The 25,579-nt window shown below is 39.5% G+C and overlaps 1 protein-coding gene across 1 annotated transcript; it reads left to right on the top strand.

Annotated features, from left to right (window-relative positions):
* The first annotated feature begins 5,046 nt into the window (after positions 1 to 5,046).
* On the top strand, positions 5,047 to 25,303 carry LOC130918410 (class I histocompatibility antigen, F10 alpha chain-like). The gene is made up of 6 exons (XM_057840091.1): positions 5,047 to 5,738; positions 13,137 to 13,403; positions 13,477 to 13,755; positions 19,017 to 19,313; positions 19,391 to 19,480; positions 25,140 to 25,303. Exons 1-6 carry the CDS (start codon positions 5,657 to 5,659, stop codon positions 25,301 to 25,303), a joined length of 1,179 nt encoding a protein of 392 aa, XP_057696074.1. The 5' UTR covers positions 5,047 to 5,656.
* The last annotated feature ends 276 nt before the right edge of the window (positions 25,304 to 25,579 follow it).

The raw sequence follows: 25,579 nt of genomic DNA, 5'->3' as shown, positions 1-25,579 counted from the left end.
GAAATTCTTAACGATGACCGACGTAATTTTGACCACGTCGGTAAATTCGGTAAATTAATAAAACAAGAAAATATAGTCTTTTCATCCCGCTTTGATTCTGTGTTGTTCGTCTATGTTTATTCCCCTTTAAGAAAGCAGTGAATGTGCTTACGTAGGGAGTCACGTGATCATCAGGAAGCCAATCAAACAAAAGCTCGGTAAGCTAACGCTAGCAGCTAACGCTACAAGCAAAACGTGATGGAGTGTGGCTTAAGGGAGGTTCACCAAACTTTCAACCGACATTTAGTAGACGTTTGGTGGCATCCAGGCGGGCTTTCATCCACTGTCCTCCTTTGTTCTCACGATTTCCGGAGATGGTGCTTTCAGTGCTTTCTACTGGTAGCCAGCTAACGCTAGCTAGCGGCTAACGCTACAAATGAACGTTATGGAGTCGGATAGCGGCTCTAACCTTGTCGAAACGGCTGAACTTAATGAGTGGATTGGGCACGGACTGCATCTAGCAATTACTATGTGGCGTTATTTTGTATCTGTCTGTGTGTGATTCCTCTGATAGCTTTTGTGATGGTAAAGCATTCAGCATAAAGTACAATCCAACGGCAAAACTTATAATGACCGAGAAATGGCCCCAGCTATTGTGCGTGCATTTATTAAAAAATGCACTGGGGGGAAAAAAAACCCTTAAACCATAAAGTAAACACTTGTATTTAATAATTATGTCACAGCAGCCATTAACAATAAGTTGTCTTTTTGAAGTGTACTGTTCAAGCTGCAAGTCATTTGTGTTACAATGACATGTTTGCACAGGCATATTCATTTTGACAATGTACATTGTTCAAGTCATACACGCTGTTATAAATGTTCATACTTGAATTCTTATTGCTTACAATGCATTTTTATAAACTTAATGTTTAGACTGCATGTACAATTGTTAAATACAGTATATCAAATTGAATGCTGGTAAATAAATCAACAAGAAATAGTTCATCTGTATTTCATGCATTGATTCAGATTTTCAAATTATATAACAGTCCGCTTGGGCGAATTTATCGTCATTTATTGTTATTGAGATAAATCTGCTCAATTTATCGTGATGAATGTTTAAGGCCATATCGCCCAGCCCTACTGTATGTATATTTTTGACCCAGCAGATTTGATCACTTTTTTCTGTTCACCCATAATAAAGTCATAAAAGAAGCAAACTTCATGAATTTTTTTTGTGACAAAGAAGTATCTGTTCCAATCACTCTATCAGAGAAAAATCAGAGTTGTAGAAATAACTGGAAACTCAAGAGAGCCATGACATTATGTTCTTCACAAGTGTATGTAAACTTTTGAACACAACTGTATACACTCAATTTTTACGCAAACACATTTTTACTGGACCATTATTTGGTAAATTTGAATTAAAACTCCTATACTGTATTTGTAATTTAATCAGGTTACAGCGCTTTGGTTTACTATTTGATTTTTGTCCAAAACAAATGCAGTTTTTCTCCCGCTTTATCAAGATACAGGTACATATACCTTTTTTTCTATCTGGATGGCTTACAACACCATCCAAGTGGACCGGTCTTTCATTTACTCCAGTGCCACTACCCTGCCACATTCCACGAGTTGCGTGTTTCGTCTATCACCATTTATTGGCTGAGCTGGCTGGCTCCACCCACTTACTAATTTTAAGGGTTGGGTAAAAATTTCCTGCCACTGTACATTCTGCCGCGTTGTTAGCATTTGTCTACGGTAAAAAGACACGAGAGCGGTCGGGTCAAGTGGTCCTAGGAACCAGTTTAAGGTACCTTTTTATATTATTTGTATGGCTTGCAAGGGCGTAGGTTTGGTCTCAATATTGGTAGGGACCATATAGTAGCATAACCTGCATGTGCACTTTTTGCTGGGGACGGGATATTAATAAAACCAAATCGGTTAGGTAAACGAGGCGACATTTCTCACCGATATGAACCTAAATGATTGATAGGCTAAATAATTAATGCAAAATAAATCTGTATTGATTTATAATAACTTTCACACTGCAAATTTACAATATAACTTCTTAATCTGATCATTTTTCTTAAATCTAGTCGAATTATTTTCTCCATCTTGTTTTGAGTGTTAAAGGCTAGTTAACAGATTAATGCGTCAGATTATTTTACTTATTTTAAGTAAATATTACTATGTATTTGTTCTTATTAAGCCCATACATATTAATGTTGGTCATTTTTCACCTAAACCAAGAAAAAATGCTTTCAAACAATGTTTTCAACAATAGCTAATCTTGAATGAATCAGTTTTTTTTGTTTTTATTTTTAATATTAAATGTACACTTTTTGCTTAAAATAAGTCTTTTAAGCTTATTTTCAGCTAAGTATTTTATTTCAACCAATCTATGTGAGTAACATTTCTTGAAGCACGAGCAGATAATTTCACTTATTTTAGTAGATTTACACTGAAAACAAGGGAAGCTCTTTTTTGGGGGGGTAGGGGGGGTTGCAGTGTACATGTATTGGTTTAGGTGGTACGCCGTTCAATTCAAACCTCTGTTTTCAAAAACTACCAAAGAAACATTTTGAAAACTTCCAGAATAAGCAGGGGTGAAAGTGGGCCAGAACGGTCAGGAACGCAGTTCCGGTATGAAATTCAGGGCCGGAATGCTGTTTTGGTACACGGTGCTTTGATTCCGAAAATATGACAGTAACTGTCAAAACACTATGTAAGAAAAATAAATAAATGCTAAGCTGCCACATATGCATTTCATCTCCAAGAAGAAAACAATCTACCAACATCAGATTTAGTAAAAAAGTGTTAACAGTAAGCATAATAAAGTGCTTATGTGGCGTAATCCGTTTCCACCAATATTTATCATTTATTTTATTCCACGGACGGCATGGAGGTTTCTCCAGCTGCTGTTGTTATCCGAGTCTGACGATGATGGGTCACGTCGATGTGCGAATGCACGCAGCAAAGCAAAACACCTGGACTCATTTATCCGTTCAATTGGTTGACATACTGACATGTGATCAGCAGACATATCTGATTGGTTCAAATGTGCATGTTTTGTGGAACAGCAAAAAAAAAAAGGTTGAATTGATGCAACAACAAAGGGCAACGCAACATAAAATGGATCAAATCTATAAAAGCAACAAAAGAGTTGGGGAGGCTTATTTATCATATTTAGTTTTATTTGCTCTAATGGGGAGGTTCAGAACATCTTTGCTGTCAATGTGCACTTTGGACTTATATTTGTTCATTTATGTTAGGCACTTATTCATTTCCTTGTGATTTAAAAAAGTCAATGTTTGCGCGCTCTTCAAAATATATTCCATTTCTACATAATATAACTCATTTGTACTTATTTTTCTGAATGTATGTTACTTATATGTTTATTATTTAAACAAATAATAATAAATGAAAAACTTCAATTTTAATACCATAATTTTGGGACTATAAGGCGCACCTGACTATAAGCCGCACCCACCAAATTTGACACAAAAAACAGCATTTGTTTACAGATAAGCCGCACTGGTCTATAAGCCGCAGCACTCCTCACTGTATTATGGAATATTTACACCAAAAGATAGTAGCCGGTAACACTTTATTTGACAGCAGCACCGTAAGACTGTCATAAGACCAAATGAACCACCATGAAGCTTTGAACCAATGGGCTGAAAAGCTTCATTGCTTCGAGAAGCTTAATTTGCCCATCATTGCTCCACCTGCTGTCAACACTGTTGTCGTCCAACATGCCTCCTAGCATGCATTGCAGCACTACAGATGTAAATAACAATCAAAATTCATGTTCTCTGCAAATTATTTCTTCAGTTACTGTTTCAGCTTCATTTATTGCTAGAGATGGTATTACGTAACTCTTTATTTGAAAGTGGCCCCATAAAACTGTCATTAGACAATCATATTTATGACATGACACTGTTATGACAATTAATGAATGCGTATATTAAATGGCATTTAGTGTTATCCGGCAAATTATCTCACTTTTGAATGAATGTAAAAGATCCGAGCTGAACATAAATGAAGATAGTGACATAGTTTGCCGCATGACACTTAATGACATCTGTCATAAGCATTCAGCAATGCCCATGATAGTGTCATGTCATAATTATGACGGTCATAAGACCAAATGAACCACCATTGCTTCAAGAAGCTTCATTTGGACATCACTGCTCCCTTGGAGAGACAGTCAACCTCTGCTGCCACCTGCCGTCAACACTGTTGTTGTCCAACATGCCTCCTAGCATGCATTGCAGCGCTACAGATGTAAATAACAATCAAAATTCATGTTACGTGCCAATTATTTCTTCAGTTGCTGTTCCAGTTGTTTCATAATTGCTAGTTATGGTATTTAGTGACATTTTATTTGACAGTCGTGCCATAAGACTATCATAATTATGACATGACACTGCCATGAGCATTAATGAATCCTTATGACGGGCGTCATTTTGTGTCACCAGCAAGTTATCTCACTTTTGAATAGATTTAAAAGACCCGAGCTGGACATAAATGGAGTTAGTGACATAGTTTGCCGGATGACAATGACATCTGTCATAAGCATTCATTAATGCCATTGATAGTGTTATAATTATGACGGTCTTATGACGCCGCTATCAAATAAAGTGTTACCTATTAACCCAAATAAATCAACAAATATGCTGCGCTGGACTATAAGACGCAGGATACTGAGGGAGGGGAAAAAGTAGCGGCTTATAGTCCGGAATTTACAGTATACATCCTATGTTCTTAAGTAGTTAAAATTGAGATTTGGCATTAAGTATGTGAGGAAATGAGGGAAAATAAAAATTAGGGTTAGATGGAGGTAGGGGTTATTGCTTTTATTTTGCAAATCCTTGAAAAATGCCATTTTGAATGAAAATCAGTTTTTGTATGTGTTTTAGAAATAACTGTGCTAAAACAGTTTTCTTAGCATTTCAGTAGTTTAACAGGTTTGACCCCTCCCCCCAAAAATAAAAACACCAAAGAAAAAATAAACAAATACAATTTCTGGCTCCATGGCAACCTTCATATCGGGGAGTTCCGGCAAGAAATTGTAGTGACTTTCACCCCTGAGAATAAGTGTCTGGATTTTAAAAACAAATTATATAATTGAAGTCATTATATAATGCAAATAAGGTTGCTTAAAAGTTGGTGGAGACTATTTGAGCATCTTAAAAAGTTGGTAGTCTTATGTCCCTACTGTCCCTATGCAAACCTACACCCTTGATGTCTTGTACCCGATTGTAAGACTCTAAACTCTGCTCATACCTCTTTGTGGTGTCTTGATGAACTGAACTTTGATTTTACTTTTTTTGAACACATTTGGCTTTTCCTTATTATTATTCTTACTTTTTTCATGTCCATCTGTTTTGTCGATGAGGATTCTTAGTCAATTGTCACTGAGAGAATTTGACAGCTCATGGGTTGTCTTTTGCTGTGATTGTTTTGCCCCCGCCCGCCCAAATGATTCGAACAAAGGATTTGAAGGAATTGAATAACAATACGATGATGTCACATGTGGGGAAAAAAAGTCTACCTGTACTCAGACGGCTCTTGTTCTCGCCCTCTAGTGGTCACATAAAAGTAGCACCCAGCGGAAATAAAAGAAAAGCGCAAATTGGCTCAGGTGAGCGGAGGCTGTGGTCATTCCGAGATGGACTCAAAACAACACAAGCTGTTGAAGATAATCACGCTGGCGGCCTTCTTGCTGGCGCAAATTGACGGCGCCGCGCCTGGTAAGTGCACTTCTATGAAGGTAGATTTGTGTCTTTATTATTCAATCCAAAAAATAAAAGTTGCTTCAATAAAAGAAAAAGTCACTTCAATCAAAAAAAAAAAATGTCTTTGAATGCAAAAATAAATCTGAAACTCAAAAAATGTATTTGAAAACAATTTTTCTTTGATTAATTTTTTTTTTTAATTTAAGTCCAATTTTTTTTTTTTTTTTTTTTGAATGAAACAACTTTATTGATTGAAGTCATGTAATTTTGCGTTTGGACCACATTTTGGCTAGAACATTTGTGTCTTTATTATTCAATCAAAAAATAAGTTGCTTCAAACAAAATAATATATATTTTCAAAAGAAAAATCACTTCAATCAAAAATTTAAATAATTCAATCGTAGAAAAAAAGTTCTGAATGTGAAAAAATATTTGAGACTGGGGTGAAACATGGTCATATAACAAGGGTCGCAATGCAGAAATTGCAGACATCAAGGAGTGGTCGAGATTTTCATTTTCATATACCGTATTGGCTCGAATATAAGACGGCCCTGATTTAAGACGAATCTTGGTCTCATCTGACCAAAGCACACGGTCGCAGTTGAAGCCTGGGACTGTGTGTATTTTTGTGTGGGACCAAGATGGAGCTTTTTGGCAACAAACACTCTAAGTGGGTCTGGCGTGCCACCAAAGATGCGCATGCTGAAAAGCACCTCATACCCACTGTGAAGTATGGGGGTGGGTCAGTGATGCTGTGGGGCAGGTTCACTCCCAAAGGCCCTGGGAACATTGTTAGGGTGCATGGCATCATAATTGCTTTGAAATACCAGGACATTTTAAATCAAAATCTGTTGCCTGAAAGCTGAAGATGGGTCGTCACTGGGTCTTTCAGCAAGACAATGACCCTAAACATATGGCCAAATCTACAAAGAAATGGTTTACCAGACACAAAATCAAGCTCCTCCCATGGCCATCTCAGTCCCCAGGCCTTGTTTTGTTGGCAAAAGGAGGTTGTACAAAGTATTAACACCAGGGGTGCTAATAATTGTGACACACATTATTTGATGTCAAATCATTTTTTCTCTATGTGGGATTTTTTTCCCCACTGAATGAATGCACTTGTATTGAAGGTTGGATTTTTCTCTTTTTTCCCATTAAGGTCCCATATTATTTGAATAAAAAAATATATATATGAATTAGAAGCTAAAAAACACATCTTTTTCAGGGGTGCCAATAATTATGGAGGGCACTGTATATAGGTTGTATTTATTTATTTTATTTTATTTTATTTTTTTATGACCCCTATGGACATTAATAGCCGTATTATTCTAATAGCAAAACTAACTATGGCGTATATATATATATATATATAATAAAAGTCTAATTTGAATATTTCATATGACATAGTTAAGAGTCCCAAATAAGTCCATAGGTCATAACAACAAGCTTTCTTTGCAAGCAAATTCATGTATTGGCCTTTGGCGCCCCCTTGTGACTTTTGGGTGTTAAGCCTCTCAACACACAAATTCCTCTATTTCCATGTTTTTGACTCGCCAAAGAAGCTATTGCATGAGTAATCACGAAAAATGCATTATAACACATCAGGTTTACAGCATATCAAAAATTATGATTTATAATGGGAGTCAATGAGCCAGAACATGGCATTATTAAAAAAATTTAGTGCAAATCTCCCTAACATGTTTGCAATAAGTTTGAAATTGCAGCTTGTGCCATTTTGATCTTTACATGTGTTTTACTATCCTGGGGAAAAATAGCTCACTAGTGTAAAGAAACTACTGTATTTTAAGCCAAAACAACTGTCGTGCTTGATAGAGCAATATGTTTATCTGCTGCCATCGCAGATTCATGGCGCATGAAGCCCCCGAACTATTTTTAATTTGTCCGTTTTACCCTGAAAACCCCCGTTTACAGACGTCGCGCAAACGCTTTTGTTTAGACACAGCCATATAACGAAGGTAATTATATTTACTGTTCAAAATGTCATTTTTTGCTTAGAATCATTAATTGATGTCTCATATTTCGTTTTAAGAAAAACGACTTTAAAAAATGATTCACTCGCATATTTTAAACTTTTAAACAAATTATGTCACAACGAAAAAAATGGCATCTGTTAAAAAGTTACGGATATCTACCTCATAACTTTTGCTTAATTGTATTTTTTTTTGTTACTGTCACCTTTTCTCCGATATGTTAGATGATAAATAATCAATCCAAAAAAGAAAAATCGAAAAAAAATAACGTTTAAAAGGGTAAATCTATGAAAAAGAACATCTCGACCACTCCTTGATGTCTGCAATTTCTGCATCTTGACCCTTGTTATTTTACAATGTTTCGCCCATAAAATCCAGCTGTGGCCATTCACAGCTGTGTCTTGACACTTGGTGATACATGCTACATGGAGTTTTTGGATCGAAACAAGGTAAGTACGCGATAATATCTCGTTGAAGTCATGGCGTCTGTAATTCTGCTCTCGCGTGGTCTCACCTCCGGATAGGGTTTTGTTGTTTACATTTTTTTTTTTGTAAATGCCCTCCCGGTCAAAATTTTGTTTTCCCCCAGAAAATTGAGATTTTACACTTTCCAATGATGTATCACACATGCATATCGGACAATTTTGAAAGTTGCCTAAATTGGGGGTCTCAGAGCGGAACTTCAAGTCTCCAGAGTGTTTTCTGCCATATACATATTATACAGTGCTGGCCAAAAGTATTGGCAACCCTGCAATTCTGTCAGCTAATGCTCAATTTCTCCCAGAAAATGATTACAATCACAAATGCTTGCGTAGTAATAGCTTCATTTATTTTGCTCGCAATGAAAAAACACAAAAGACAATGAGAATTTTTTTAAAATCATGATCATTTTACACAAAACTCCAAAAATGGAATGGACAAAAGTATTGGCACCCTCAGACTAATAATTGGTAGCCAGTGTTAGGAATAACGCCGTTATAAATAACGCTGTTACATAATGGCGTTATTTTTTCAGTAACGTGGTAATCTAACTCATTTTTTCCGCCGTTAAAACGCCGTTACCGTTACTGACGGTCGAAAGCGGTGCGTTACTTACTTTGAATAAATTGAAGAAACTACCAGCCGTAGCGAGTCTACTCTGCTCTGTTTATTTGTCATCCAAGACTTTGGGTGCGTTCAGGTTCATTGCAATGAAAATTGTAAACACACATAGCCTATCTTTGCAAGAACGATGGAGTTACCGTTTGTTACGGTCATAATGTGCAGGTCCTGCACACATCCGCAGCAAAACTGTTCGTAGCGATTTGTAATTTCGGAATCGCTGATGAGTTTAGTAACATACACCAAACAATAAATACGGCAGAATGTCCATTTCGCGTAATTCTGGAAGCCCGTCGACATCTTTACTCCATTTGTCTTCGGCTTGCTCGTATAGGTCAACATTGTTCACATCCTCAAGTTTGATCACATACAGTGCCTTGCAAAAGTATTCGGCCCCCTTGAATCATGCAACCTTTTGCCACATTTCAGGCTTCAAACATAAAGATATGAAATTTAATTTTTTTGTCAAGAACCAACCACAAGTGGGACACAATCGTGAAGTGGAACAACATTTATTGGATAATTTCAACTTTTTTAACAAATAAAAAACTGAAAAGTGGGGCGTGCAATATTATTCGGCCCCTTTACTTTCAGTGCAGCAAACTCATTCCAGAAGTTCAGTGAGGATCTCTGAATGATCCAATGTTGTCCTAAATGACCGATGATGATAAATAGAATCCACCTGTGTGTAATCAAGTCTCCGTATGAATGCACCTGCTCTGTGATAGTCTCAGGGTTCTGTTTAAAGTGCAGAGAGCATTATGAAAACCAAGGAACATACCAGGCAGGTCCGAGATACTGTCGTGGAGAAGTTTAAAGCCAGATTTGCATACAAAAAGATTTCCCAAGCTTTAAACATCTGAAGGAGCACTGTGCAAGCCATCATATTGAAATGGAAGGAGCATCAGACCACTGCAAATCTACCAAGACCCGGCCGTCCTTCCAAACTTTCTTCTCAGACAAGGAGAAAACTGATCAGAGGTGCAGCCAAGAGGCCCATGATCACTCTGGATGAACTGCAGAGATCTACAGCTGAGGTGGGAGAGTCAAAAATCAGTCGTACACTGCACAAATCTGGCCTTTATGGAAGAGTGGCAAGAAGAAAGCCATTTCTCAAAGATATCCATGAAAAGTCTCGTTTAAAGTTTGCCACAAGCCACCTGGGAGACACACCAAACATGTGGAAGAAGGTGCTCTGGTCAGATGAAAGCAAAATTGAACTTTTTGGCCACAATGCAAAACGATATGTTTGGCGTAAAAGCAACACAGCTCATCACCCTGAACACACCATCCCCACTGTCAAACATGGTGGTGGCAGCGTCATGGTTTGGGCCTGCTTTTCTTCAGCAGGGACAGGGAAGATGGTTAAAATTGACGGCAGCCAAAGACAGGAACATTCTGGAAGAAAACCTGTTGGTATCTGCACAAGACCTGAGACTGGGATGGAGATTTATCTTCCAACAGGACAATGATCCAAAACATAAAGCCAAATCTACAATGGAATGGTTGAAAAATAAACGTATCCAGGTGTTAGAATGGCCAAGTCAAAGTCCAGACCCGAATCCAATCGAGAATCCGTGGAAAGAGCTGAAGACTGCTGTTCACAAACACTCTCCATCCAACCTCACTGAGCTCGAGCTGTTTTGCAAGGAAGAATGGGCAAGAATGTCAGTCTCTCCATGTGCAAAACTGATAGAAACATACCCCAAGCGACTTGCAGCTGTAATTGGAGCAAAAGGTGGCGCTACAAAGTATTAACGCAAGGGGGCCGAATAATATTGCACGCCCCACTTTTCAGTTTTTTATTTGTTAAAAAAGTTGAAATTATCCAATACATTTTGTTCCACTTCACGATTGTGTCCCACTTGTTGTTGATTCTTGACAAAAAAATTTAAATTTTATATCTTTATGTTTGAAGCCTGAAATGTGGTGAAAGGTTGCAAGGTTCAAGGGGGCCGAATACTTTTGCAAGGCACTGTATCTGTTCTTCGCCTTAGTAACGAGTTTGTCTCTTTACCGAACTGGCAAGTTAAAGTTTAATGTCCCGCGAGCAAGACCTGCTTCCAATATGGCTGTGTTGTTGTCAAATCTCACGTGATCCCCCATTCTGTGACGTAAACGCTCGAGCCTAATAGCGCTCGTACTCCAGAACCGGTGTTTTCATACACAAACCGGAACAGCGCGTGTGACAAACACACACATGCAAAACAGATGCAGAGGGATATGATGGCAGAGCATTCAGAGGATATTTGTCCTATACGAGGTGGAGTTATAAACACTATTTCAAGTTGGTCGAAATTAAAGGAAAGAACGTGCATGTAAAGTGTCATTTATGTCCCGGGGCAAAGCTTTTGTCGACATCTGTGGTAAGCAATTCAAATCTGTTTATTTTTGTTGCACTTCAAATGTAGGATAAATCTGTTGCTGGTGAGGTGCAATAAATATTACAAGGTTCAATAACACAACTACCAGTCTGTTCTTCTCTAGTCAACTGACTCGAATACTGCTCAGAAAATTTCAAATTCTTTGACAAACAACAACTTCTTTTTAAAGTAACAGAAATAGTTACTTTCCCTGGTAACTAGTTACTTTTACTATAGAGTAATTCAGTTACTAACTCAGTTACTTTTCGGAAGAAGTAGTGAGTAACTATAATTACTTTTTTAAAGTAATGTACCCAACACTGTTGGTAGCACAACCTTTAGACAAAATAACTGGGAACAACCGCTTCCGGTATCCATCAAAGAGTTTCTTACAATGCTCGGCTGGATTTTTAGACCGTTCTTCTTTGGCCAACTGCTCCAGGTCTCTTGAGATTTGAAGGATGCCATTTTCAGATTTCCCCATAGGTGTTCTATGGGATTCAGGTCTGGCCACTTTAGAAGTTTCCAGTGCTTTCTCTTAAATCATTTTCTAGTGCTTTTGGGTCATTGTCCTGCTGGAAGACCCATGACCTCTGAGGGAGACCCAGCTCTCTCTTACACCGGGCCGTGAATTATGCTGCAAAATTTGTTGGTTGTGTTCAGACTTCATATTGCCATGCACACGGTCAAGCAGTCCAGTGCCAGAGGCAGGAAAGCCACCCCAAAACATCAGGGAACCTTTGACTGTGGGGACTTTTCTTTGAAGGCCTCGTTTTTTACCCTGTAAACTCTATGTTGATGCCTTTTCCCAAAAAGCTCGACTTTTGTCTCCTCTGACCTGAGAACATTCTTCCAAAACGCTTTCTCGGGTAAGTTTTGGCAAACTCCAGCCTGGCTTTTTTTATGTCAGAAGTGGGGTTTTACTGGGTATCCTACCATAGAGTCTCTTTTCATTCAGACGCTGATGGATAGTACGGGTTGACACTTGTACCCTCAGACTGCGGGACAGTTCGAACTCGTTTGGATGTTCGTCGAGGTTCTATCCGCACAATCTTTCGTTGAAATATCTCGTCAATTTTCCTATTCTGTCCACGTCTAGGGAGGTTAGCCACAGTGCTGTGGGCTTTACACTTATTGATGACACTGCGCACGGTAGACACAGGAACATTCAGGTCTTTGGAGATAGACTTGTAGACTTGAAAATGCCCATGCTTCCTCACCATTTTGCTTCTCAAGTCCACAGACAGTTCTTTGGTCTTCTTTCTTTTCTCTATGCTCAATGTGGTAAACACAAGAACACAGGACAGAGGTTGAGTCAACTTGAATCCATTTTAACTGACTACAAGTGTGATTTAGTTATTGCCACCACCTGTTATGTGCCACAGGTAAGTAACAGGGTCTGTTAATGAGACAAATTTGAGAAGTATCACCTGATTTTTCAAAGCGTGCCAATACTTTAGTCCGGCCCATTTTTGGAGTTTTGTGTAAAATGATAATGTTTTAATTTTTTCCTTTCTCATTTGTGTTTTTCCATTGAAATCAAAATAAATGAAGCTATTACTAGCAAAGCATTTGTAATCGCAATCATTTTCTAGGAGAAATTGAGCATTATCGGACAGAATTGCAGGGGTGCCAATACTTTTGGCCAGCGCTGTATTAATATTACGACTACGTAAAATGGCATCGCCTTTTTGAGTTTTTTTCTCCTACTATTTTTTAACATTAACATGACGTCAAGTTGACTCAGTCATGACTTGACTATTATTATGACTTTTCTCGTATTATTGCAACTTTTTTTCTGATAGTATTACAACATAGGACTTTAATGTGATCTCATAATATTATAGCTTTATTCTCGTCGTCTTTTCTTTCTTTGCATGGCCTTAATCGTCCATCAGTCCATTGTCATGTCAAAGATAATAAGTACGAGGAACAGATGCTTTTGTTTTTTCTTTCAGTGATCCACTCGCTCGAGTATACAACAACAGGATCGTTTCGAATTCCAAAATTCCCAGGGTATTTGAGTGTGGGTTACGTTGACGGCGTTCAGATTTCACACTACGACAGCGACAGTAGGGAAGCAAAAGCCAAACAGGAGTGGATGAACAAAATCACAGCTGAGGAGCCATACTACTGGGAGACACAGAAACTGATTAATATTGTTAATCAGTACAATGCCAAAGACAATATTGAAATTCTTCAAGAGCGCTTCAACCAAACGGGAGGTTTGTGGCTGTTCCCATTTGGAGCACTTCATTCCTGGACGTTGTCTTATCACTTGATGTGCCTTTCTCTCAGGTCTTCACATGATCCAGCACATGTTTGGCTGCCAATGGGACGACGAGACCGACCAGGTGGATGGTTGGTATCACATGAGTTACAACGGAGAGGACTTCATATGGTTCGATTGGAAGCAACTAAGATGGATTGCTGTCCAGCCGCAAGCAGTTGTCACCAAACACAAGTGGGACGAAGGGGACGACTACAATGAATTCTTGAAGTTCTACATGACGGAGGAATGTCCTTCATACTTGAAGAAGTACGTGAGCTTTGGAAGGGACGTCTTAATGAGAACAGGTAACATGCCCTCTCCCAACAGGAACGTGACTGTCATTGCTACCTTTTTTCGTGGTTAATGGGGACCGCATAGTGATTGAAAAACGACAGGAAGTAATACAGGATTTCCTCAAAATAAACACAGGGTGATAAATGAACAGGAAGTGATGGGGGAAACGCCCCAAAATCACCAGGAAGTGACCCAGAAATGCACAGAGACCATCAGAAATCAACCTGAAATCAGTACGACGTGACCCAAAAATGCCTCATAATTAGCATAAATTGACCAAAGAAAAGGAAGTGACCCAGGAATGCTTCAAAATCAACATGAAATGATCCAAAATGTACAGGAAGTGACCCAAGAGTGCCCGCAAATCAACAGGAAGTGACCCCAAAATGACAGAAAGTGACTTGTAAAAGCTCAAAACTTACATAAAGATTAAAAACAGACATAGGAAGTGACCCAGGATCGCCTCAAAATTACAAGAAATGATCCAAAATGTGCAGGAAGTGATCCAAACTGAAAAGGAAGTGACCCAGAAATGCACTGAAACCACCAGAAATTGACCTGAAATCAGTCAGAAGTGACCCAAAAATGCCTCAAAATAAACAGAAATTGACCAAAGAACAGGAAGTGACCCAGGACTGCCTCAAAATCAACATAAAGTAACCCAAAATGTACAGAAAATGACCCAAGAGTGCCCGCAAATCAACAGGAAGTGACCCAAAATCTCCAGGAAATGACCTGTAAATGTCCAAAACCAAAATAGTGATTGAAAAACAACAAGAAGTATGCCAGGATTGCCTCAAAATCAACACGTGTTGACAAATGAACAGGAAGTTATGGGCAAATGCCCCAAAATCAACATGAAGTGTCCAAGACATGCACTGAATCCATCAGAAATCCACCTGAAATCACCAGAAGGTGACGCAAAATTTCCTCAAATTTAAAGAAATTGACCAAGAAACAGGAAGTGACCCAGGATTGCCTCAAAATCACAAGAAATGCTCCAAAATGTGCAGGAAGTGATCCAAAATCAACAGGAAAGGACCCAGAAATTCACAGAGACCATCAGAAATCGACCTGAAATCAGTACGACGTGACCCAAAAATGCCTCATAATTAGCATAAATTGACCAAAGAAAAGGAAGTGACCCAGGAATGCTTCAAAATCAACATGAAATGATCCAAAATGTACAGGAAGTGACCCAAGAGTGCCCGCAAATCAACAGGAAGTGACCCCAAAATGACAGAAAGTGACTTGTAAAAGCTCAAAACTTACATAAAGATTAAAAACAGAAATAGGAAGTGACCCAGGATCGCCTCAAAACCACAAGAAATGATCCAAAATGTGCAGGAAGTGATTCAAACTGAAAAGGAAGTGACCCAGAAATGCACTGGAACCACCAGAAATTGACCTGAAATCAGTCAGAAGTGACCCAAAAATGCCTCAAAATATACAGAAATTGACCAAAGAACAGGAAGTGACCCAGGACTGCCTCAAAATCAATATAAAGTAACCCAAAATGTACAGAAAATGACCCAAGAGTGCCCGCAAATCAACAGGAAGTGACCCAAAATCTCCAGGAAATGACCTGTAAATGTCCAAAACCAAAATAGTGATTGAAAAACAACAAGAAGTATGCCAGGATTGCCTCAAAATCAACACGTGTTGACAAATGAACAGGAAGTGATGGGCAAATGCCCCAAAATCAACATGAAGTGTCCAAGACATGCACTGAATCCATCAGAAATCCACCTGAAATCACCAGAAGGTGACGCAAAATTTCCTCAAATTTAAAGAAATTGACCAAGAAACAGGAAGTGACCCAGGGTTGCCTCAAAATCACAAGAAATGCTCCAAAATGTGCAGGAAGTGATCCAAAATCAACAGGAAAGGACCCAGAAATTCACAGAGACCATCAGAAATCGACCTGAAATCAGTAGGAAGTGACCCAAAAATGCCTCAAAGTGAACAGAAATTGACCAAGAAACAGGAAGTGACACATGATTGCCTCAAGATCAACATGAAGTGATCCACAATGTACAGAAAATGATCCAAGAGTGCCCACAAATCAACAGGAAGTGACCCAAAAATGACAGAAAGTGACCTGTAAAAGCCCAAAACTTACATAAAGATTAAAAAAAGAAACAGGAAGTGACCCAGGATTACCTCAAAACTACAAGAAATGATCCAAAATTTACAGGAAGTGACCCAAAAATGACAGAAAGTGACCTGTAAAAGCCCAAAACCTCCATAAAGATTAAAAAAGACACAGGAAGTGACCCAGGATTGCCTCAAAATCACAAGAAATGCTCCAAAATGTGTAGGAAGTGATCCAAAATCAACCGGAAGTGACCCAGACATGCACTGAAACCATCAGAAATACACCTGAAATCAACAGAAAGTGACACAAAAATGCCTCAAAATTAAAAGAAATTTACCAAGAAACAGGAAGTGACACATGATTGCCTCACAACCACAGGAAATTATCCAAAATGTACAGGAAGTGACCCATAAACGACAGAAAGTGACCTGTAAAAGCCCAAAACTTACATAGACCAACAGGAATTGACCTGAAATCAGTCGGAAGTGACCCAAAAATGCCTCAAAATAAACAGAAATTGACCAAACAACAGGAAGTGACCCAGGATTGCCTCAAAATCAACATAAAGTAATCCAAAATGTGCAGAAAATGACCCAGGAGTGCCCGCAAATCAACAGGAAGTGACCCAAAATCTCCAGGAAGTGACCTGTAAATGTCCAAAACCAAAACAGTGATTGAAAAACAACAAGAAGTATGCCAGGATTGCCTCAAAATCAACACGGGGTGACAAATGAACAGGAAGTGATGGGCAAATGCCCCAAAATCAACATGTAGTGACCCAGACATGCACTGAAACCATCAGAAATACACCTGAAATCAACAGAAAGTGACACAAAAATGCCTCAAAATTAAAAGAAATTTACCAAGAAACAGGAAGTGACACATGATTGCCTCACAACCACAAGAAATTATCCAAAATGTACAGGAAGTGACCCATAAACGACAGAAAGTGACCTGTAAAAGCCCAAAACTTACATAAAGATAAAAAAAGAAGCAGGAAGTGACCTAGGATTGCCTCAAAATCACAAGAAATTATCCAAAATGTACAGGAAGTGACCCAAAAACAACAGAAAGTGACCTGTAAAAGCCCAAAACTTACATAAAGATTAAAAAAAGAAGCAGGAAGTGACCCAGGATTTCCTCAAAATCACAAGAAATGATCCAAAATATACAGGAGGTGACTGGTAAATGTCCAAAACTTATATAGTGATATATAAAAAAAAAAAAAAAAAAAGCAGGAAGCAACGCAGGATTGCCTCAAAATAAGCAAGAGGTGACAAATGAACAGAAAGTGACTGGGAAATGCCCTAAAATCAACAGAATTTTTTACAAAATAGACAGGAAGTGACCCCTGAATGCTCCAAAATGTGCAGGAAGTGATCCAAAATCAACAGGAAGTGACCCAGAAATGCACTGAGACCACCAGAAATTGACCTGAAATCAGTAGAAAGTGACCCAAAAATGCCTCAAAATTGCCCAAAGAACAGGAAGTGACCCAGGATTGCCTCAAAATCACAAGAAATGATCCAAAATGTTCAGAAAATGACCCAAGAGTGCCCGCAAATCAACAGGAAGTGACCCCAAATCTCCATGGGGTGACCTGTTAAATGTCCAACACCAAAATAGTGATTGAAAAACAACAGGAAGTATGCCAGGATTGCCTCAAAATCAACACAGGGTGACAAACAAACAGGAAGTGATAGAGAAATGCCCCAAAATCAACAGGAAGTGACCCAGACACGCACTGAAACCATCAGAAATCCACCTGAAATCAACAGAAAGTGACGCGAAAATGCCTCAAAATTAACAGAAATTGACCAAGAAACAGAAAGTGACACATGATTACCTCAAAACCACAAGAAATGATCCAAAATGTACAGGACGCGACCCAAAAACGACAGAAAGTGACCTGTAAAAGGCTAAAACCCCCATAAAGATAAAAAAAAGAAGCAGGAAGTGACCCAGGATTGCCTCAAAATCACAAGAAATGCTCCAAAATGTACAGGAAGTGACCCAAAAACAACAGAAAGTGACCTGTAAAAGCCCAAAACGTACATAAAGATTAAAAAATGAAGCAGGAAGTGACCTAGGATTGCCTCAAAATCACAAGAAATGCTCCAAAATGTGCAGGAAGTGATCCAAAATCAACAGGAAGTGAGCCAGAAATGCACTGAGACCACCAGAAATCGACCTGAAATCAGTCAGAAGTGACCCAAAATTGCCTCAAAATAAACAGAAATTGACCAAAGAACAGGAAGTGACCCAGGATTGCCTCAAAATCAACATAAAGTGATCCAAAATGTACAGAAATTGACCCAAGGGTGCCCGCAAATCAACAGGAAGTGACCCAAATTCTCCAGGAAGTGACCTGTAAATGTCCAAAACCAAAATAGTGATTGGAAAAACAACAAGAAGTATGCCAGGATTGCCTCAGAATCAACACGGGGTGACAAACGAACAGGAAGTGATGGGCAAATGCCCCAAAATCAACATGAAGTGACCCAGACATGCACTGAAACTATGAGAAATCCACCTGAAATCAACAGAAAGTGACGCAAAAATGCCTCAAAATTAAAAGAAATTGACCGAGAAACAGGAAGTGACACATGATCGCCTCAAAACCACAACAAATGATCCAAAATGTACAGGACGCGACCCAAAAACGACAGAAAGTGACCTGGAAAAGCCCAAAACTTACATAAAGATTAAAAAAAGAAGCAGGAAGTGATGCAGGATTGCCTCAAAATCACTAGAAATGCTCCAAAATATACAAGAGGTGACAGGTAAATGTCCAAAACTTATATAGTGATATATAATTTTTTTTTTTTAAACAGAAAGTAACGCAGGATTGCCTCAAAATCAACAGGGGGTGACGAATGACCAAAGTGATGGGGAAATGCCCTGAAATCAACTGAACATTTTCCAAAATAGACAGGAAGTGATCCCTGAATGCTCCAAAATGTGCAGGAAGTGACCCAGAAAAGTCAACAGGAAGTGACCAATGAACTAGAAATTCCCTAAAATCAACAGGACACGACCCAAAATGTACAGGAAATGAGTTAAACCTTCATCAAATGTCAATGGCGGCCCATGAGTTCACAAAAATCCCCCAGAATGTCGGTATAAATCTCCCAGGAAATGACCCTGAAATGTCATTTTCCTGTGTCCCGGCAGTGTCCCCGCAGGTGTCCCTGCTGCAGAAGACGGCGGGCTCACCGGTCACCTGCCATGCCACCGGTTTCTACCCCAGGGCGGCCGTCCTCTTCTGGAAGAAGGACGGCCAGGATCTGGACGACAACGTGGAGATGCACGAGATCCTCCCCAACCACGATGGGACCTTCCAGACCAGCACTCGCCTCATAACTGTGGACAAGGACGCTCGCTACGAGTGCGTCTTCCGGCTGGACAGCGTCCTGCAGGTCGTGACCCCGCTGGACCTCGCCAAGGTGTTGAGGAACAAGTGCATAGAAGGTGAGACGAATGCTTCCATCCTCGTTCGACGCGTACGTCCTCACGTTTGATTTTTTTTTTTTTTTGTCAAACGCCAGAAGGCACCTACGTCCTGTTGGTCCTATTCGTTCTGTCTGCCGTTCTCAATGTTGTCCTCATTGTCTACTTTGTCGTCAAGTGTAAACGAGGTAAGGGACCTCTGCTCCGTCGGCCATTTACACTTGGTCCGTCACTGAGACTTCATAGCAGCGAAATACACCCCAACTTGTATGTAATATCATTCCCAGTTCACTTCCTGTTCATTGGTCACGTCCTGTACATTTTGGATCCTTTCCTGTAGATTTAAGGGGCTTTCCGGGTCACTTCCTGTTGATTTTGGGTGACGTCTTGTTCCCTTTGGATCATTTCCTTTTGCTTTTAGTGCATTTTTGAGTCACGTCCAGTTGATTTCGGGTCACTTACTGTTGATTTTTGGATCATTTCCTCTTTCATTTAGCATATTTCCCAGCCACTTCCTGCTCATTGGTCACTTAATTCAATTCAATTCAATTTTATTTGTATAGCCCTGGATCACAACAATGTTGTCTCAAAGGGCTTTGCAGAGGCAATATGATACACAATCAGAAACAGCAAATGAAGCAACAAAGATGAATAAATAAAGTCCTGGGTATCCCCCGTCCTTAGACCCTCTGTGTCGGCAAGGAAAAACTCCCAAAACTCCAAAGTCTTTGGGAAAAAATGAGAAACCTCGGGGAGTACCACAGTCAGGAGAGATCCACTCCCAGGACGGATAGACAGGAAGCACCAGGACTGCTAATGGGAATTAGCAGGCGAAGTTACAGTCCGTTATGACGCAGTGGAGTAAAGGAACAAGAAGAGGTCCATCTAGCCAGATGAGACGGGGGTAGCAACGAGGACGTCCATCCAGCCAGGGGTCCGGACAGTCAGGAGGCTGCAGCTGAAAAATAGCCCCGGACACCTGGTGACTAGTGATGAAGAGACTAGACAACTAGATATTAACATTGGAAAATAGAAATAAAGTTAGACAAGTGTTAAGTAGAGTGAGAAAAAGGAGATAGAACTCAGTGGCTGTACTTCCCCCAGCATTATAGCTTCTAGTGCAGCTGAGACTAAACTGTGAGTCTACTCCGACTTCAACTAGCCTGACCATAAGCTTTGTCGAATAGGAACGTTTTTAATCTAATCTTAAATGTGCAGACTGTCTCGGCTTCTTTAATATTAGCTGGAAGCTGATTCCATAAAACGGGTTTGGGGGCTAAAGGCTCTTTGCCTGGCACGGCCAGACTGTTCTCCCTGTATTTTTCAAACACTGAGAGAAATAGTCTGGGAACAAGCCCATTAACGGCCTCTCGAGCAGGTACAAAATCAATCGACAAACCAGATTCGTTCATTTGCGTGACGTGTTCTTAACGAGCAACGTCACTCTTGCGCGTCGAGAGTCGTCTCCACAACAACACAGATGGTGAACGGGAGAGCCGAGAATATGTTCCAATCCACGGTAAAATCCGTTTTAAATGACCAAAAACCCATGGACACGAGTCATTGACAACAGTCTGTCTCGCGCTAACCATGCTGAATAAACTCCGCTCTCTTCGTATGTTTACTTCCGCGCGCAAGTCCCTCGTCCTGCCCTCGTCATTTTACTAACGTCACGTCTTCCCGTCGCTGATTGGTCCACTCTGCTGTCTGTTTGCTAGGGCTTGCTCCGCCCTGGAAATTGTATCTGCTGAATGGTGGCCAGACTCAATAGTTGGAACAGCAGTGAGTCTGGTGTACCAGGCAAAAAGGCTCTAGCTCCGACAGTACTTTTAGAAACCCTGGGAACTACCAGTAGACCTGCATTCTGAGAGCGGAGTTAACTCATTCACTCCCAGCCATTTCACCGGAGCAAGGCCCTTCGCTCCCGGCCGTTTTACTTAACGCATACGTCCCAAAACATCTGAATAATGTTTTCCTTTTACAAAATAACATAAACAACCAGAAAAATAGAGCAACGCAAAAGGCACTGTACCATCTCATTGGACGTGTTTGGATCAGTTTGAGTAGCAGCATCACTCATATTAGGTGAATACTGAACAGACACGCTTACTGCCTGATGAACTGACAGTAGAAGTGAATTATTAGTTTCCTCTGTGACTAGCGGTACGCCCGAAGGTTCGCCTACCGCTGCAGCTGCTTAAGAGAGCCCAGCAGTTTGTCTTTGGCATTTTATTGCGCGCATTTCACTCGCTTTCAGAGCGCGTTGAGGCTTCCTGTGAGGGAAAATAGTTGGAACAGCATTTGGTTTTAGTCTGTGCTTATATCCAGCCGCTCCGGTGAGCTCTTTCATAAGTTGTTGTCGACTAAAAGCCTCGAACGCGGTAGGAGAAAAATGGCGAGAACAAAGCCTTGGGTCCTTGGGAGGTTTTGCCAGTCTGCCAGTGTTGTGCCGAAAAATACCCGCCCCGCGTGAAATGTCTCCCCTGACGGAAGTGCCCGCAAGTCACTCGTACAAAAAGCTTTTTCTTACCAATCGATGGACACGGAAACGACTTAATACAGTACTAGTATTTTGTGTAATTTATTTATTTATTGAAAACCGATTTTGCAGTCGTAAATCCATGACTGTAATGCGTCCATGAAAACAATTGATGTTTTCACCTCAATAAAGCGTTATAAATAAGCGCTCCTGTCAGGGGAGACAGTTCACGCGGTAGGGTGGGGGATTTTTCTGGCGTTTATTTTATTAAAACGAAAACTGGTGTCATTTTACTGGCATTTTCCCAAACATTTCCCCTCTTCTTGTCAACGGGAAATCTGTGGAGACTCACGTCCCTCCCCTTGTTTCCATTTGACTGGAAATTGCATCCAAGAGCAGCACATCGTGCCATTTTACTTCGCGAGTTTAGGCAGCGATTCGCAATTGTTGTAGACGCTACACATTTGGAAACATCCCATTTACGTCATCACTCCGAGCCCGCAAAACATAACACCAACTATTGGTCAAAATATGTACTAAATATTATAAAATATCACCATTGATTTAACATTTTATGTGTTTCTAACTAGGGCTGTCAAACAATTAAAATTATTAATCGAGTTAATCACAGCTTAAAAATTAATCGTAATTAATCGCAATTCAAACCATCACTAAAATATGCCATATTTTTCTGTAAAATATAGTTGGAATGGAAAGATAAGATGGATATATATATTCAACATACAGTACATAAGTACTAGGGTTGTTCCAATCATGTTTTTTTGCTTCCGATCCGATCCCAATTGTTTTAGTTTGAGTATCTGCCGATCCCGGTATTTCCCGATCCGATTGCTTTTTTTTTGCTCCCGATTCAATTCCAATCATTCCCGATAATTTTTCCCGATCATATACATTTTGGCAATGCATTAAGAAAACAATGAACAAAACTGGGACAAATATATACATTCAACATACAGTACATAAGTACTGTATTTGTTTATTATGACAATAAATCCTCAAGATGGCATTTACATTATTAACATTCTTTCTGTGAGAGGGATCCACAGATAGAAAGACTTGTAATTCTTAAAGGATAAATGTGACTGTATATTGTGACTAAATATTGCCATCTAGTGTATTTGTTGAGCTTTCAGTAAATGATACTGTAGCCATTTAACTGTTCTGCCCAAATGCATGATGGGAAGTGCAACCATGACTGTGCGTAGTGGCACCAATTCATATATCTTCTCTGTGTTGGGCAGTAACATAGGGTGTTAAGGAAAAGATCAACCACTACCATTCTTCCCCACATTGCTTCCCGCGATATTTCTAATTGTTGAGAGAGGGATTTTAAGGCTTGAGCCAATTAAAAAGAAGCTCCAAAGACTGCCAAAATTCTCTCTACACATTTTACGCCGCCTGTTAGCTCTAAATATATAGTAGGTAAAACGCCGCCATTATAGATTGAACGCGACAATGCGTGAGTGGGTCGTGCAGCGCACGCGTTAATTGCATTAGATATTTTAACGTGATTAATTTTTATAAAATTAATTGCCGCCGTTTACGCGATAAATTTGATAGCCCTACTTTAAGCCAAAATTTAAGACTCTGGATGAATGTAAGACATTTTGTCTGTGACGTTAAAAACAATTAGAAAACGATTTAATTAAAAAAAAACATTAAAAAAAAAAAAAAAAAACATGTCCGATAATTTTTTGCCGATTACGATACTTTGAATATGACGTGATTGGATGCCGATTGATCGGGACATCTTTAATAAGTACTGTATTTGTTTATTATAGCAATAAATCAACTAGATGGCATTAACATTCTGTTAAAGCGATCCGTGAATAGAAAGACTTGTAGTTCTTAAAAAAAAAAAAAATGTTCGTAAAAGTTATAGAAATTTTATATTAAAACCCCTCTTAATGTTTTCGTTTTAATAAAATGTGAAAAATTTTCTAACAAAAAATAAACTAGTAGCTCACCATTGTTGATGTCAATAATTACACAATGCTCATGGTGCTGAAACCCATAAAATCATTCGCACCCGAGCGCCAGCAGAGGGCGACAAAACACCAAAAAAAACGCAACAAGCACACATTTCACTAAATTCACTGTGGCTGTCATTTTAATCTGTTTGAGTGGGGCATTTGCTTTAAATGCGTCAAATATTTTAACGTGATTAATTAAAAAAAATTAATTACTGCCCATTAACACGATAATTTTGACAGCCCTAATTCTAACAACATATTTTAGTACAAGAGAACAATTGTGGTTTATTCGAGCCTACATGTATTTAAGGTAAGGATCCCTTTAATGTTAATGTTAGGGCATTTCTGGCTCATTTCCTTTTCATTCATTACTTTCTGTTGAGTTAAAAAAATTCCAGGTCACTTTTTCTTTGCTTTGGGTTACTTCCTGTACATTTTGGGGCAGTCTGGGATCACTTCCTGGACAACGCTAACAATAGTGGTTGATTTTCCCAGTCATTTCCTCTCCATTGGTCACTTCCTGTTCATTTTGGGTCACTTCCTGTAAATTTAGGGGCATTCCAGGTTGACTTTCTGTTCATTGGCCCGAATATAAGACGGTGTTTTTTGCATTGAAATAAGACTGAAAAAGTGGGCGTCGTCTTATGTTCGGGGTCTAGACATTATACCCATTAACGATGCTAGATGGCGCCAGATATCATTGAAGCAAATGCTGAACTTGACTCCCCAGGCCAAAGCGAACCCCTGACACGAAGAAGAAGAATCTCAACAACTTTCAAGTTTAACCAGTTTGCATTATTTTATCGCAATGTTTTTCCTTATTCAGATTTATTTCAAGACTACAGTAAGTTAGACTTTACTTTGATGGTTAATGCAGTTATTGGAATTTAATTGTTTTATCACAATAAATTGGTTTATTTACCTTTCAAAAACCAGAAGACATTCATTTACGAATGTGATTGCACTTTAGTTTGCGGTACATATTTAAATGTTGTGCAAAATAACATGCTTTGTCTCTCAAATAATATTGTTATAATCATTTGTTTCGGATGTACTGTAATCATTTTCTGTATAAAAATTAATTTGGTTTTCAAAAAGTCTTTTTTTCAAACTTGAGTCTTGAAAAAAGAGGGGGTCGTCTTATATTCGGGCCAATACTGGATTTCCAATTCACAGCAAAAGCAGTTTTGTTTTGGTTTTTTTAAATCAGGGTAAGAGGGGGATACTCAACATTGGTTTTTTGTCAGTTTTGGATTTAATTTGCTTTTAAAATTCAAAGGAATAAACTGTGTTGACAGGTGAGATCTTTTCCCCGGTCCTCGTGTTTGACATCCCTAAGCTAAAAATGCCACCTCCTCGTTTGCCTTCCCACAGCTACCCGCGCTGATTCTGATAACACTTCCTCCCGGATCGATTCTCCCGAGACGGATTTTGCTGAAGCCGCTTCTTCCGTGACCGATGCCCCTAAGGTCGCTTTGCCTGAGACTGACGACCCCGAGACCAAGCTGCTTCCTCCGACACCAACACACCCAGGTTAATTCTTCCAACACCGAAGCCCCCGGGTCGATTCTTCCGAAGTCCCTGGGTTCGATTCTACTAAAGCAGTGGTTCTTAACCTTGTTGGGGCTACCGAACCAGTGTCATATGTGCATACACCGAACCCTTCTTTAGTGTGAAATAAAATTTTGATTTTTTTCCCCTCCAAATTCAAGACATAGTTTTTCTACTCGTGCACAAAATGGACCATGCGGAACAACACCAACATAGTGCATGAACTCACAACATTAAAATTCCTGCTTTGTAGTGGTGTAACG

This window comes from Corythoichthys intestinalis, chromosome 7, assembly GCF_030265065.1.
Source record: "Corythoichthys intestinalis isolate RoL2023-P3 chromosome 7, ASM3026506v1, whole genome shotgun sequence".
In the NCBI taxonomy this organism is placed as follows: Eukaryota; Metazoa; Chordata; class Actinopteri; order Syngnathiformes; family Syngnathidae; genus Corythoichthys; species Corythoichthys intestinalis.
The sequence above is the reverse complement of the archived record's forward strand: the minus strand, read 5'-3'. Positions and strand labels throughout refer to the sequence as shown.

Excerpts from the sequence above, each read along its gene's own strand:
- LOC130918410 (XM_057840091.1), top strand. The coding sequence starts at position 5,657 with ATGGACTCAAAACAACACAAGCTGTTGAAGATAATCACGCTGGCGGCC. Across the intron at positions 13,756-19,016 it reads GGACGTCTTAATGAGAACAG|TGTCCCCGCAGGTGTCCCTG; the intron begins GTAACATGCCCT and ends GTGTCCCGGCAG. Across the intron at positions 19,481-25,139 it reads TGTCGTCAAGTGTAAACGAG|CTACCCGCGCTGATTCTGAT; the intron begins GTAAGGGACCTC and ends GCCTTCCCACAG.